The sequence below is a fragment of the Microtus ochrogaster genome, unplaced genomic scaffold (assembly GCF_000317375.1).
Source record: "Microtus ochrogaster isolate Prairie Vole_2 unplaced genomic scaffold, MicOch1.0 UNK78, whole genome shotgun sequence".
Lineage (NCBI taxonomy): Eukaryota > Metazoa > Chordata > Mammalia > Rodentia > Cricetidae > Microtus > Microtus ochrogaster.
In genome coordinates, this window is record NW_004949176.1 from 1,163,922 (window position 1) to 1,178,938 (window position 15,017).

General features: G+C 37.8%; 1 protein-coding gene across 1 annotated transcript in view; it reads right to left on the minus strand.

The window, feature by feature from the left end:
- The window catches only part of Adad1 (adenosine deaminase domain containing 1), a 41,421-nt gene extending 30,172 nt beyond the window's left edge, over positions 1-11,249 (minus strand). The window contains exons 1-7 of the mRNA XM_005370391.2: positions 11,132-11,249; positions 10,645-10,824; positions 9,715-9,903; positions 7,474-7,641; positions 5,615-5,683; positions 1,224-1,349; positions 292-415 (exon numbers count right to left, since the gene is read on the minus strand). Of these exons, the coding sequence (XP_005370448.1) occupies positions 292-415; positions 1,224-1,349; positions 5,615-5,683; positions 7,474-7,641; positions 9,715-9,903; positions 10,645-10,824; positions 11,132-11,249 (974 nt within the window). The remainder of the gene's footprint in view (positions 1-291; positions 416-1,223; positions 1,350-5,614; positions 5,684-7,473; positions 7,642-9,714; positions 9,904-10,644; positions 10,825-11,131) is intronic.
- Positions 11,250-15,017: the final 3,768 nt, after the last annotated feature.

Genomic DNA, 15,017 nt, shown 5'->3' on the forward strand with positions numbered 1-15,017 from the left:
TTTTTTTCTCAATAAAAAAAATGAATAAATAAAATATATATTTCAAAAAAAAATCTTGTAGTGGTCTTAAAATTTAGTTCACAAGGAAGTCACCAAAATGTACACAAGACAGTGTAATTACCATGGTGAGGTTACTATAGCAATACAAAAGTGTCAGATGACTTGGATTAGAGGTTATCATATCCTTTGTTCTATTATAAGTATTGCTCTACTTGTAACAGAAATTTTTATGTAGTTACTTTGGTCTGAGAACATTAATATTTGAAGGCTTTAATGCATTCTTTAACTTACCTAAGGAGAGACCTTCTTGCTGTAACAACTGCATGAGTATCATGCAGCACTCTCCCATTTGGCTTGATGCACTGGCTGTAGTTGTATTCACCTGTGCCTATAGCCACAACTTCATGATGTCCAGCTGAAAACAGCAGCAAGCGGTTATTTTAATCTCCCTCTTCAGTTGCCCAAATTCTACCTTTATCATCATTTTTAAAAGATTTTATACATATATTTGTGTGTGTGTGTGTGTGTGTGTGTATGCTACATGTACGCCAGTGCCCCAAGAGGCCAGAAGGTGTTGGAGCCCTTGGAAGAGGAGAGTCACCCAAAGTGGGCCCTGGGAATCAAACTCAGGTCCTCCACAAAGGCAGTAGAGCTGTTAACTGCTGAGCCATCTCTCAGTCCCTATCCTCAATCAGCAAATACAGTTCCAACAGTCTTAGGACTGTGTTCTTAGTAGTTATCTCAATTTAAGTGGCAACTATCTTATGCACATTACATCATCTAAACTTTTAATTAAACAGAATTAGCAAATAACCTTAACCTTCAACATGTACCACAATTAACAAGACTCCATTTACTACTCTACTTCTGTCCTGAATACTCTATATAGTGCTTCCAATTTTTTTTCAGTCCACTCAATCTCTCTATAAACTGAGTTAGTTTTTTTTTGTTGGATTGAAGCTAACTTGTTTTTAAATAAAGAAGATCTCTATGTATTTCTCAGTAGTCTTTTTTCCCACCCACATTTTGCTGTGTTCATATTTGAAATTCCAAGATTTGAAAATGGACAATTCAATTGGCAGTCTTTTCTTTTCCACATCCTAGTATGGGTCCTGTCAATAGTCTAGTGAGTAGCTCACTGCTTTTCCTTCAAAACAACACAATTCACCTCTATCTTCCTCTTTCTATTATAAAAGTAACATATACCAAATATATGGACTTACCTCTTTCAATTATAAAAGCAGCCAAGGAGCTGCTACATTTCAGATATTGCGAGTGAGCAGAAATTAGTTGACTAAATGTTTCTTTAACAAGCTGTGAAATCTTGGCATACTGGACTTGTCTTCCTTCTAGAAAAAAATAAAAAGCAGTATGAATTTGAAGAGCACTGTGATTTTTTCAAGAAATGCTTTATTTTACAGTTACATTAGTTATTAATTTATAGACACATAGACAAATTTCCAACTTTTGTTATGGTTATATTTAATAGTAAAAGAATAAAAATACAGAACTTTGCTTCTATGAAAGATGTTATCAACCCCACTATGTGAGCACTATTGCTTATGTTTGCACACTTCAGTCTAGACATGACATTCAAACTTATGATACACAGGGAATTGTTTCTGTGTACAGTACTCTCCATCCTACATATTTCAATATACTACTTAATGCCCTGAATCTTCCTCAATGTATAGCAATCAAAATATACTCATCATAGTCATCAAGACACAAAATGCTTAGAGTTTGCCCAGTGAGGACCACTGCAAACCAAAAAGCATTTGGACTTGGATATAATTCCATATTCCCACTAAAAAACTTCCTGACCTTGAAAAATGGTTTGAATGATTCTAAGTAATAACCAAAATCAACACAGAACAGTGCATATAGCCAAGAATATAAATTAGTTACCCAGAAAGCTTTACTTATTTTTATTTTTTAACATGATGGAGCCTGAAATTGCAAGGCACAGTCCTGGAGATCTGATATTTTGTTCATTTACAACCGTGCATTGCTAATGAAAGTTCATGTGTTCTAGTGGTTAAGAAATGGCAAAAGCCACTAGTTCATTATTTCTGAGAGCTGGTTGTACAGCACACTTCTTGTTTGTCTATTTTGTTTTTAAGACAGTATCTCACTCTACAGGCCAGGCTGGTCTTAAACTCATGATCCTGTTGCCTTTGTCTCCAGAGTTCTGGGGTTACATGCATTTGCCAAAATGCCCAGACCACTGAAAAAGGTTCTTGATGCTCCACAGTAAATGTTAATGGTTGGTCAGGTAGTTCATAGTTCATTTAATATTTTCAAAGCAAACTGAAGTGGTTTTGCATTTGTGCAATGCATGTATATGAAATGTATGACTATTTAAATTTTTCAATAAGTTCTCTTAATAATCATAATTTTCTAAAAGGCACACAAATGCGTTCAGTTTCAATGCCCTGGTAAGTAGATATAACTTATTTCAAGTCCATTTATCTGTTTTTTTTTCATTGAACTTGCATTTTCATTTGTTCATATTATTAACACTATACTTGAAACAACAAAAAAGATAAAGAGTAAAAGGATAGTCACGAAATTAGAAAATTCAACTTTGAGTTAAAACTAAGTGAACTAGTGGTTCTGTTTATCACCTGGAATTCACAGTACAGAAAAAGAAGTTTCCATAAAAATTTTAAATTATTCTTTTTATAAAAATGAGATATAGATTCATAAGTTCCCCTCTCCGGATGCAGAACCACTGCTACCAATTCTCTACAGGTATTTTGAGACACAATTAGTAAGTATAAACATACTTCATTTATAAAAATCAAACCAAGACCATGCTAAAACCTACTCTTTATATTTACTTAAGTCATGAGCAATGAAGGTGATTGTTAATGGATTTCATTCTCTCTAATCTTTCCAAGAATGAATTACTATATGGTTTGCAATTATTTTATGTCTTATTTTATGATGCAGAAAAGTATACTGTAATTGGTACCAAGAGGATACAAATCATGGCTATGGCAAGAAAATGTTTTGCTGCCTATTAAAAACAACATAAAGAACATTTGAGACTCATCGCTGTGCCAATGTAAGATGAGCATATAGCTCAGGAGTAATGCACTTGAAATGTACTCCCTGGTTCAATCCTCAACTCCATAGAAAACCAAACAATGTGCTAAAATAGCCCTTCTCTTTTAATCTAAAGATCTGTTTTTATTCATGAGTACGCATGTCTATTTTCTGTGTGAATGTGTATGTGTGTGGGGACTCCTGGAGACCAAAAGAAGATGTGAGATCCCCTGGAGCTGGGATTACAGGCAGATGGGAGCCACCCAATGTGGGTGATGGGAAACAAACTCCACTCCAGCCCTCTGCAAAGCACAACAGGCTTTAACTGCTGAGCCATCTCTTCAGCCCCCTTCTCTTAATGTTGAAAAAAATGGGATTTTGAATATAACCAAATCAAATAGTTATTAAATATACCTCTCAGCATATGAATGAAAAGATGAGCAAGAACAATACTGTTTTCCCTGTACACGTGCGCTACAAGGGAATCATCACAAGGGATTTGGAATAATGAGATGAAACCGTGACACACAAAAAAAAAATCTGTTCACACTATTTTTCAAAAGATATTTATCATGTGTGTGTGGTGGCGGTTGTATATATGAGTGCAGGTACTGGTAGGAATCAGAGATATTGAATCCTCCTGAAGCTGGAATTAAAGGCAGTTGTCAGTGACATGCTGTGAGTGCTGGGAACTGAATCAGTGTCCTCTACGGTAAGCACAGCAGTAAGTAGGAGATCGTAACTACTGAACCATCTCTCCAGCCTTCTTATGCACCTTTGATTATGAGTTGCTAACTTCAATAGATACCCATTATCATGAATAATGTGAATCCATTTTCAGAGCTGGTATACTACTGTTTTCATAAAGGTATAGTCCACTAGAAATGTACTGCAAAGTAGACAGGTTGGAGCTATCAACCTTGATAACTGGCCCTACATGAAGTATTCAGTAAATTTTTTGTGGGTCTCATATTTTTTCTTCAAAAGTTAATAGTCAATTCCTATTTTAGCCCCATATATTTGTTTGCTCACCTTTTTCTGACAATTGACTCCAAAACTCAATTCCCCAAACTGGACTCTACTTTTACATTATTTTAAAACTCTCCTTTCTGACTCAGATATTATGGCCCATTTTATTAGGGTAATGTGATCTAGATCATTTGTCAATTCTTTGAAATCTATCCCCTTTTATCATTATAGAATCTAGAGGTTGATAGGGAATGACAAAACCTTTTTCTAAGAGTGATTAAGCAATAGACAGAGCCATCAAGGATGTTCATGAACTATTACACCCCTGAGGTCAAGTTACCATACCTATCTCTTGATGGATTTTGTCTTTTGAATATGCTTATTTTCCCTGGTCTGTTCATGCAAGCACAGAAATAATTGAGACCCCTTTTCTTTGTCTTAGAAAGAGAACTAGAACAGCAAGGCTAACTGGAACCAAAGCCTAACCTCCAGGCCTAGAAATGAAAGAAAAGCTCTTTTCATTTTACAAATGCCTTAAAGTCTGAAGTGTCTCAAATATCGTTAGTATAGAAACTAAGAATGTCCTGCCTTCCAGGAGACAACAGTCTACGTCAAGGACACAGCTGCTTTACAATACTGAATGTGAGAATGTCATGATAAAACAATAAAAGTTCTGATTTAATGAACACTTTCTGTATTGCAGACACTAATGTATCATGTACCTATCAACTCAGTCCTCACAATAATTACATGAGGTAAGTGTTTGAATGGTAATTTTAAAAGTGAAGAGATCAAGCCGTGTGGTAGTGGCGCACACCTTTAATCCCAGCACTTGGGAAGCAGAGGCAGGCTGATCTCTGTGAGTTCGAGACCAGCCTGGTTTACAAGAGCTATTTCCAGGACAGGCTCCAAAGCACAGAGAAACCCTGTCTCAGAAAAAAAAAAAAAAGTGAAGAAATCAAAGTGCAATGAGAATTAATTAGTTCATGGTCATATAAATAGTAATTTCAACTGAAGTTTTATATATTTATCTAATTATATATCACACATGGTAATGTATATATATGTATAAATGCATATGAGTTTTAAAGATTTTATTTTATGAGTTTTATCTACATGTGTATTATATATATATATATATGTACCATGTACATGCCTTATTAATCTATCTCCTTATTAAAAGGGTCCTGTCCACCAGTATTTCATGTGGTTCTGACAAATGACTCAAAGTTCCCACACCATCTAGGCAAACAGTCTACCACCAAGCTTTGCCCAAACCCCTTTCCCATCTCTAGACAAGCCTCATTACATTGACAGGCTACTTGGTGGACTGACAAATCTTGAACTTGCTATCCTCCTGTCTCAGCCCCCAGAGCAGTTAGGATTTATATATGCTGTACCATCAGAACTAAATAAAATCCCTTTTAAAATCTTTCCTCTCCAATCTCATTTCTCTCACCACAAGCGATTTGTTAAGCAAAATTTCCCCTTTAATAGAAGCATGAAAGGTCTGAATAAAATGTTAAGGTACATTTTCATATCTGTGCATTTTAATTTATCACTGGGTTAATCTTCTAAAAAGAACATTTCCTACCATATTGTACTTTTGAAACATATGCAGCTTCAGGTGTAGCAACAGGCTCTGCAGGGATAGGAGGAGGTCCTGTAAATAAAACAAAAACAAGCAGACAATGAAATGGCAGCCTTCTAACGAACTGGGAGCCAGAGCTTTTCTATTCTGCAGTAACAGTAATCCAGAAATGCACTCCAATAATAGCAATACACAATGGTTTGACTTTCTTTATACTTCCGTCAACTCTGTCATCATTAAGCTCACTGGCTCAGCTGATCTTCCTATTCTGACATCAGCTGTGCAAATGAATTTCTGAGTTTCCGGATCTTACCAGCACAACCTAGCTTCCATTGTAAAAGCTGCAACATTCTGAAATTCAGCTTACTTCATAAACTTAGGAACAATTTTCTGTTTACAATAGTACTATGTAAAACATTTAAAGTTAACATTTTATTAAAATGAGTAAAATTATTCAAATTTTCTTATTAGGCTTTTAACAAGCCGATGCTACAAATTTTCTAATGATATTAGTTCTAATCTTTGCCAAATGTTTTCCAGCTCAGTCCTAAAAACTAAAGAGCACATAAAAAACTGGACCAGAGGGATACATAAGGAAAAAAATCAGGAAGGTGTGAAGAAGCTTTGGAAGTTAAGGTTTTTAACTTAGTTAAAAGAAAACAAAAAGAATTCCTCAAGCTTACTTCAAGGTGAAAACCCAGTTAAAGATACAGATACAAACAAGGAAAGAACGGTGATGTCAGCTGCCATCTCATACTAGACAGAGTGCTGACTAGAGTTGATACATACTCCCTGGACTTGAGAAAAGCAAGTCGAAAACTCAGGAAGAAGGACTTAAAATTCATTTACTCAAGAGAATATGGCTCAAGAAAAAGGAAAACTAGAGATATTAAATTCTGCTTACTTGAACAAATAATCTCAATAAATAAAACAAAACTGTACAAGGAAAACTTCATTGTAAAATACCAGGTACAAATAGCCAAACAAAGTTGAAAAAGAATAAAATTAGAGAATTCACATACCCAGATTAAAAAAAATATTCCAAAGCTGTGTAATCAAAACAATGCCAGTAATTAAAACAGTGTATTACTGGCATAAGGACAGATACAGAGATCAGAGAGCCCAGAAGAAGCCCAGAACATCTGGTTGTTTTGACAGGGGTGTCACAGGAAATTTTTTGACAAATTCTCCTGGGAAAACAAACATTCACAAACAACAGAATGAAGTTGTACACTAGCATTGTATACAAAAATAAAAATTTATCAAAAAAATTTAAACATAATAGCTAAAACTATAAGGCTGTAAAAAGAAACCACAGGATTCGGCAATAACTTCTTGGGTATGACACCAAAGATTATGTAAGACAGCAAAAGAAAACTGGATTTATCTAAAGTAAAATGTTTTATAAACCAAAGGATATTAACAATAAAGTTAAAAGGTAACCCACAGGATGGAATGTTATTTGTACATCATGTATCTTTTAAGTGCCCAGGGTAGAGTTTAAAAGTCAATAACAATAAAATTACTTTAAAATGGAAGAAATGACTTGAACAGTATTTGTCTCCTCCTTAAAAAGATAATATCCAATAAACACATGAAAAGGTTTTCATCATCACACAAACCACAAATGATACTACTTTATATTCTTTAGTGTAACTACTGACTGGCAAAATGTGGTTATACATTTTGGTGATGAAAATACAAGATCAGTGCAATGATAAAACATTGCAGCAAATAGCAACTGAAAGAAATTATTCAAATTGTGTAATTTTGTAGTTGTTAAGTAATCCTTCATTAAGTCTTTCAGCTGACCCCTTCTGGAAAATGACACGTTCAAACACATGGTAGTCAGTGGAATTTACCTGCTGGTTCTATAACTCTTGGCTCAGGCTCATCCAATTGTAGAAGCTCATCAAGAGCTAATTTTGCTGCATTGGATCTAGATTCCTTTTTATTTTGTCCCAGTCCAGTCTTGTATTGAACACCGTCCACCACAGCACAAAAAGCAAAATACGGTCCCATAACATTACCTTGAAAAAGAACCCAACATGAATGCTACAATAATTCACAAAATAGTCTTGCAATTAATGTCTGAATGTTAGAAAAAGATTCCAGTATAAATTTCTGGAGATCCATTTAGTATTAAATTATCTCCTTTTAGTATAAACTCAAATTAGGGATTAAAATTACAATTATATCAGTCTCTAAACTAATTCTGTGGTTTCAAGCGGTTGTATTGGCTGCAGATATAATACAAGCAATAAAGACAGATTCAGGTTACAGTATAATGGGTAGTAATGGTTAGCCTTCAAATATTTACTGAACTACTTGAGAGGTGGTAAAATATTTGAAGACTTCTATCAATAGTCAAAACTTCAATTCAAATAAAATTAATTTCTCTCCTCTCTGGATTGTCCTATTAATTTTATGAGCTCCAAATTATAAGGGATGCCTTTGAAGAAACTTTATATGCCCATTAAAGCATCATAGCACGTAACTGAATCCATTACCACTCAGGAAAGGGAAGGTCAGAAAACATACGGCAAGAGCCAAAGCAAACGAGAAAAGTATCTTCTTAAATTAAACTGAATGCCCATTCTTCCACAAACTCCCCGGCAGGATCATCTTTACACTATTACCTTTACTTGGATTCTGTATTTGTCTCATGCAAAATGAAAATTAATCGTCTTCTAAATTTACAGGTGGAATATTTTAGTGTTAGGAATATCTACTAAATCTCTAAACTGCTACTTTTTGGTTAGGGATGACTAGGGAGAGATCACTACACACACCACTGTCTTATTTTCTCACATATTTACAACCATGCTACATTAATTGTTTTTAAAAGGCACACTCAAGATTTTACTAGGAACTTAAACCTATATATGGCTAACCTTGCTTTTTCTCCCTTACCTAAATACCCCAATTTACCATTTTTTCATGTTTACCTATATTTCAACCTAAACTGCTAAGCCAGAGTACATTTTACATTCTTAACAAGTTGCTCCTATGATTCTTCTATGTGTTTCACAGTAAATGTGTTAGAAAGTATTCTGTATTAGAATACTGAACTTTGAACCTCAAGTTGTTTATATTACAGCTTCACAAACTTACTGAATCATATTTGTAACAAAAACGAACACCACTGGCAGTCTTCAGACCAGTGAAGCACTTTCACTGGGCATTTTTATCGTTTTACTAATAGCTTACATTTTCCAAGTCTGCTCTATTTGAGAATAATGTAGGAAAGCTAAGAGTTAAACAAAGATTGAGATTACAGTGTACATTTTTGTCACTCTAAGTTTACTGGTATTTCACCAAAATAAACTTATTAAAAATCTTTAGCAAAATTTCCAGAGCTTTAAATTATGTTGCAAATCTTTGATAAACATATAGGAACATACGGGCAAAAATTGGAAAAATAAACAAAACTCTATGCATACACACAAATATTTCAAAGTTGTGTTTTTAGTATCATATTTTTAGTCAATGCTTTTTTTTTTGAGACAGGATTTCTTTGTGTAGCCCTGGCTGTCTTGGAATTCTCACTGTAGCCCAGGCTGGCCTAGAAGCTCAGAGATTCACCTGCCTCTGCCTCCCAAGTACTGGTATTAAAGATGTGCACCACCACTGCCCAGCTGGACAGTGCTTCTTAAAAGCACCTATTCTTTTTGCAAGTTCCTAAAATTCTTTCTTATTGTCCACAACATAAAGAGATTAGAAGCCTCTTTCTGGTTCTGACTGGCTATACTCCTGTAGTTACCCACAAGTACAACACGGTAAGAGACTTTTTTTCAGGATTAAGAGAGTGGAAGAAATAAATGTTCAGACAAGTCTGCACATACAGCACCAACATGGAAGCGCTCCTTTCAGATCAAATCCTTCAGTTTCTGGGGCTAAATCTGAGCACATGTTAGGTACCATAGTCACAGAGTCTTTCTCATGACCAGGACAAATACCTAACATTGCTACCATGTGCATCACAAAATACCCATTAACCCTGATAGCACACACCATAAGCAGCCGCAGAACCACCAACGGGCCCTACTTTTACTGGAGGAAACCGCTAGTACTGGGACGATTAGACGCAACTTCAGACTTGCCTGTGGTTACAGTCTCCTTAAGGTCAAGCTGAACACGCTGCATTTGTGCAAACTGGTGCAAGGCAGACACAGGATTTATCTCTCCGCGTTTGTATTTCATTATAAATTCTTTAGGTATTTTTTTTGGAGGAAGGACAGGATTTGAAATGGACGAAAGACCTTTGGAAAGCAATGGCTCTGGAAAATTACCTATGGAACAGATGTTTATACTGGTCAATCTGGTTTAAAGAAAACGAGCAAAACTACTAAATCCTTCTTAAATAAGCTTACGTTTCACCCAAGTCCCTACTAGACAGTCTGGGCACACACACAGGCACAACCTGCTATCGGAAAGGCAACTTTTGGCATACTGAGGGCACATTGTACCAAAATATTAATGTTAGAAAAGATACCATAATTTCAGTGCTGTTTTCAGAGATAAGCCATTTTTACAGCTGGCTCACTAAGGCCTAGATGGAGACAATACAAATCTGGCTTTGTTGGGACCACAATCTAGTTTTGAGTTCTAGTCTGCTGTTATAATGCCTATCCCACTGAGTCACTGGAATGAGACAGATTTACAGTGTCACCTCAGTTTTACAGTGTGTTTGCCTTGCTTTGTATTACCATAAGTGATATGTATGATACAAAGAATTTATTAGCCTAGTTCTTTCCCTGACACCTCATGGGGGTGGAGGTGGAGGAAATCATACTTTAACAGTAAAGGTGGGGACTAATAACTGATCTGCAAGGTTAAAGACCTCTATAGGCCCCCTACTGTATTGTAGGTCAACAGTTAGACAAATGCGACAGGGCCACAGAGATACCCACAGACCACACATACATACACCCCAAACACCACAGTTACCTGCCATCCCAGAGTCTTAATGAACCAAGACACTTCTAAAAAAATAAATAAATAAAAATAAAATAAAATAAAAAGAGTTGTACCTGTCACTTGTGTAACCTTGGATGCCATATTCGACAGGCTACAACCTTCGGAGGAATAACCCGTGGGCAAAGTGACCATCTGGGCTGATGATTGAACTGGTAAGTTCTTTTTCAGCATCTGAGCAAAGCTAGGAACCCTGGAACTCTGAAACCAGTCATTGTTTCCAGAAGTTTTCTCACCTGTTGAGGATAAAATTGGCAGAAAATGAAAACTCTAGGTAAACAAGTTCCCAGAAGGAGGAAGAAAAACCCACGAAAACTTTTAAGGCCATAGCTTTTTCTTCGCCATAGGCATAGCCATGCTACCGCCAAATCCCTCCTTAATCAACCGCAAAGCTGTGTTGTGTTGAGGGAATGGAGGGACGGCTTAGTGGAGGCGGGAAGAAACCATCCATCCCCTCAGGATGGAGGGGCCTCATTAGCAAGGACCAGAGAGGCGAGAACAGGAGAGGACAGAACCAAACCGGCGGCCTCCCGGCCTGCGCACCCCCGAGGCTGTCCTTCGCCGCCTCCCCGCCCACGCTCGCCGGCAGGTGAGCGGCCAGAGGCAGGCCGAGCCGAGGGCCCGGGACCGGGGCTCGGCGACTGCCGCCCGCGGTCGCCATCGCTGAGCTGCCACCGTCGACCTCTCGCCTCAGGCCTCTGTGGAGCACGCGGCCAGGCGCGTCTTTCAAAAGGCCCCTCGTGCTGACCCTGAGGGGTGGGGCTGGCGCCCCCGCGGCGCCCGTCGTCCAATCAGCAAGGACCTCCCGCCCTCGGCCCCGCCCCTGCGCCCCTGGAGCACGTAGCCTGGTCCGAGTGCCCGCGAATGCTGCCCAGGTTCCAGGCCTCACGCCGTTCTCCTGGCCAAGCTCGCATCCGCAGCTTCCTGTCTCTGTGGAAGACAAGGTCCCGAGGCTCAGCCGCTCCTCCTACCCTGCCCCACTTACCTCCTCATGTGGCAACTTGTTCTCACCCCACTTCACTTAGTGTGACCCCAACCTTCAAGAGCATCACATGACTGCTTATCCCCGCCTCACGTAGGGTGACCCCAACCCACTTAGTAGACAACTGGTGCCAGCCCTCCCAAACCCCCAGATGCTCCTTAACCTCATGTATCTAGGAGGACTTCCTGAATCTAGGAGGACTTTTCCTTCCTACATCCTTCCAGGCAGCCAGGATACCCCAGACTTGTTTCAAAGACACCTTCACTTTATCTCCAGGTAGGAACTGAGAAGGGCCCAAGGGTTAGACCTTTGACAAGCAGAAGTTCCACTAGTGTGGCCCCAAAAAACAATCTGGAAGTCAGATGTGTGGCTGGATGGCTGATTCCCTCCGACACACACTTTCTAGTTGTTTTTTTTTTTCCTCATAAAAGTCGAAAGAGAACCTAACCACCTAGCTGATAGTGGTTTGAAAATATTTTAAACAGTAAATTACCAAGTGTTGAGTTGCAATTGAGAAGGAATTCAAAGTATTTTTGAGTTTTGTTAGTACAAAACTCACATTTTTGATGACATCTACTAGTTTATGTCTGTGGGCAGGTTTTCTCATGAATTAAAGCTATTTTTAAAAGTAAGGAAAGAGAAAAGGACAATAGAATTGATGGCCACTTGCCTAAGTGTAGCAAGAAGTAATATTCGTTCACAAGTATGGAGTGAAATTGAAGGTAAAACAATCCCAACCTCGTAAGTAACACAGTGAGTATTTTTCTTTAGTTATTATCAAGATGTCTTGATTAGTTTGCTTGAGCAAAAGTCCACTGATAATCCAGGAATTTTACTGATAAGTTTAAAGACAAGAGTAAAATGTTTAATAACAACATTCAATTATATTTGGGTCAAATATAAAGGGAGATGTGAAACAAGTTGAAGGAACGAAAGGGGAGAGAGAGTCAGTGGGTAAAGGCACTGCTGCAAATAAGTTTGAACCTCAGAAGGAGAGAATTGACTCCTGTAGATTCTCTCTAACCTTCATATGTGTACACACACACACACAACAACAACAACAAGGGAAATCTTAAAATACACAATTTACAGAAAAATTATGACAGTAGAACTCGTTTCCCCTTGTGTTACCTTGTATGACCATGGCAAATCTATCAAAACTAAGAAATTAACACTGACATAAAACATTCATTTGGATTTTAGTTTCCCAAATGTTCAGTTTTTCTTTCAGGACTCAGGTTGCCACATACATTTAAAAATCCTTTCCTTTGTCTCCTGTGGTCTGTGCTAGTTTTTAAGTCTTGTTTCTCATGCTTAGATATGTTTAAAGAGTGCAGGTCAGGTATTTTGTAGAATGCCCTCTCTAGAGAAATATAGTATATATTGATTGAGACTTACTAACCGGAAGGCTAACTAGGTAGATAAAGTTAGTAAGAGTCAAAGGCCCAGTGATTACAGGACTGGACAGGTAGCACATGTCTACCATGGCCTCACGTGGCCTTAAATCAGAAAGTCCCTGGTTAACACAGATAGAATCTTTCTCCTCATTTTGCTCTGAAGGCTAAGACAATAGTATTTCTCTTTCATAGTGGTTCTCTTCAAGAGGCTTGCTGTAATGTAACTTCCACTATGAAAGGTGAGAGTCCTCAAATAACCTTTATCCAAACATGTCGATCTTGGCCAGCATTTATTGTTCCCTTGTCTGGGGATAGTAAAGGCATTCCAGGAACATGGAATTAAAGTCCTCCCTGCCGTTGGCCATGCCAGAGGAGCAGCAAGCTGCAATTGAAGTTCCAGGTGAGAGCCCACCAGAACGGAATTTTCCGATAGGCCATTTTGGTTTAGGCAAGGCCACGGGACCACAGACACCAGAATGTCTTTTGTTTCTGCTGTGCCGTTACATGTTTGCTGCCCCAATCTTTCTCTGGTATCTGGCATGGTGTGAGTGGATGTGGAGAGAGCTCCACTGCCTGTAATATAGTGTTTATTTCATGGAAACATCCTGACCTACTCACTGGGCATTTTTACCTGTAGACTGTCAAGAAGATGACTCCTCCCCAAGCTGTACTGTCTAATTTGATAATAACAATAATAATAATGATAGCTTATACAGAATTTTGATGAATACAAATAAATACAAGGTTATGTTTCACAGCCAGGGCCTGTGAGTCTCACTTAAGGAGCTGCATGGATTGTAACTCAAGTTAATGACTAACAATTGAGTCCCAGGAGCCCAGCTAGCTTAAATTCATCCTTTAAACCTTAACGTCGGGAGATGTGTTCACAGGTCTCGGAGTACATCACAGCTGAAGCAAAGCTTTGAAAATAACAAAGTTAGACTAAGATGTTTTTGTTAAATAACTTTGAGGTGAAAAACCCAAGAAGACAGTCTAAAGTTTTAGAAAGGCACATGGTTGAGTGAGGAACTCTTTAAGGACAGGGAACAAGAACAAAGCAGCCCAATTATTACTGGCTGATGAACTCTCCTTTCTAGGTTTGGTTGATGGCCAAAAGTGATGATTAATTCCATATACCCATTTCTGCCCTCAATCTCCTGATATAAAAAACTATTGATGAGTGGGCATGTACCCTAAAGATCTAAAGTAAAACTGACTGGTTCTTTTCATATATAAAGGTTTAGGTTTGTGATTTCTTTAAGATTCCTTATAAGATTACCTTTCAAGTTAAGTAATAAACTAGTTGACACTTTCTTTGTAACTGTAAAATGCAGCCTTCCAGTAAAAGACCTGACAAAACCCCTTGCTTGCCACATGGTTGATCTATAACAAGTTGCTTGGGTATGAATATATGTGTGTTCTTAAGATAATTTGTTTTTCACCTGTAATATATAAAATGTTTAATCATGTAAGGGAGACGAAAACATGTTCTTACCTATAATCATTCACTTAAAAAATGGAATGCAACCGTTTTGACTCTTGTACTGGTTGGAAGATTCTGTTGGGGTACAAAAGCTGTAGAACAATGTGAGATGGGGAGAGAGAATAAAGAGAGGGAGAATAAAGAAGAGAAAGAATAAAGAAGGAAACCATCAGGAGAGTTTGTGGGTGCCTTTTTTCTATCTGACCCCCCATAAGATAGAAAAGATTAGCTTTGTCAACTATGTCAATTCCATCTAAGGTATGGACCTGGCCAATGCCCGTCACCCCGGCCAGTATTTAATAAAGCTTGCTTCAACTTTGTCTCAAAAAATTTTGGCAGGGGTCTTATTCTCCTCTGGTGGGATTAACAGTTTCTCTCATTCCCATATCTAAATCATACCTCTCATAAATCTACCTTACAACTTTTGTTTTTAAATAAAAGGAATTATTTTTAATTAAAAAAATAACTCACAGGATTCTTACATAGCCATTGTAAAGACACCTAATAACAATTTCTTTGAGAATCCTATACCAACAGCTGGGTATGTCCCATGCTTTCTTTGAGTTT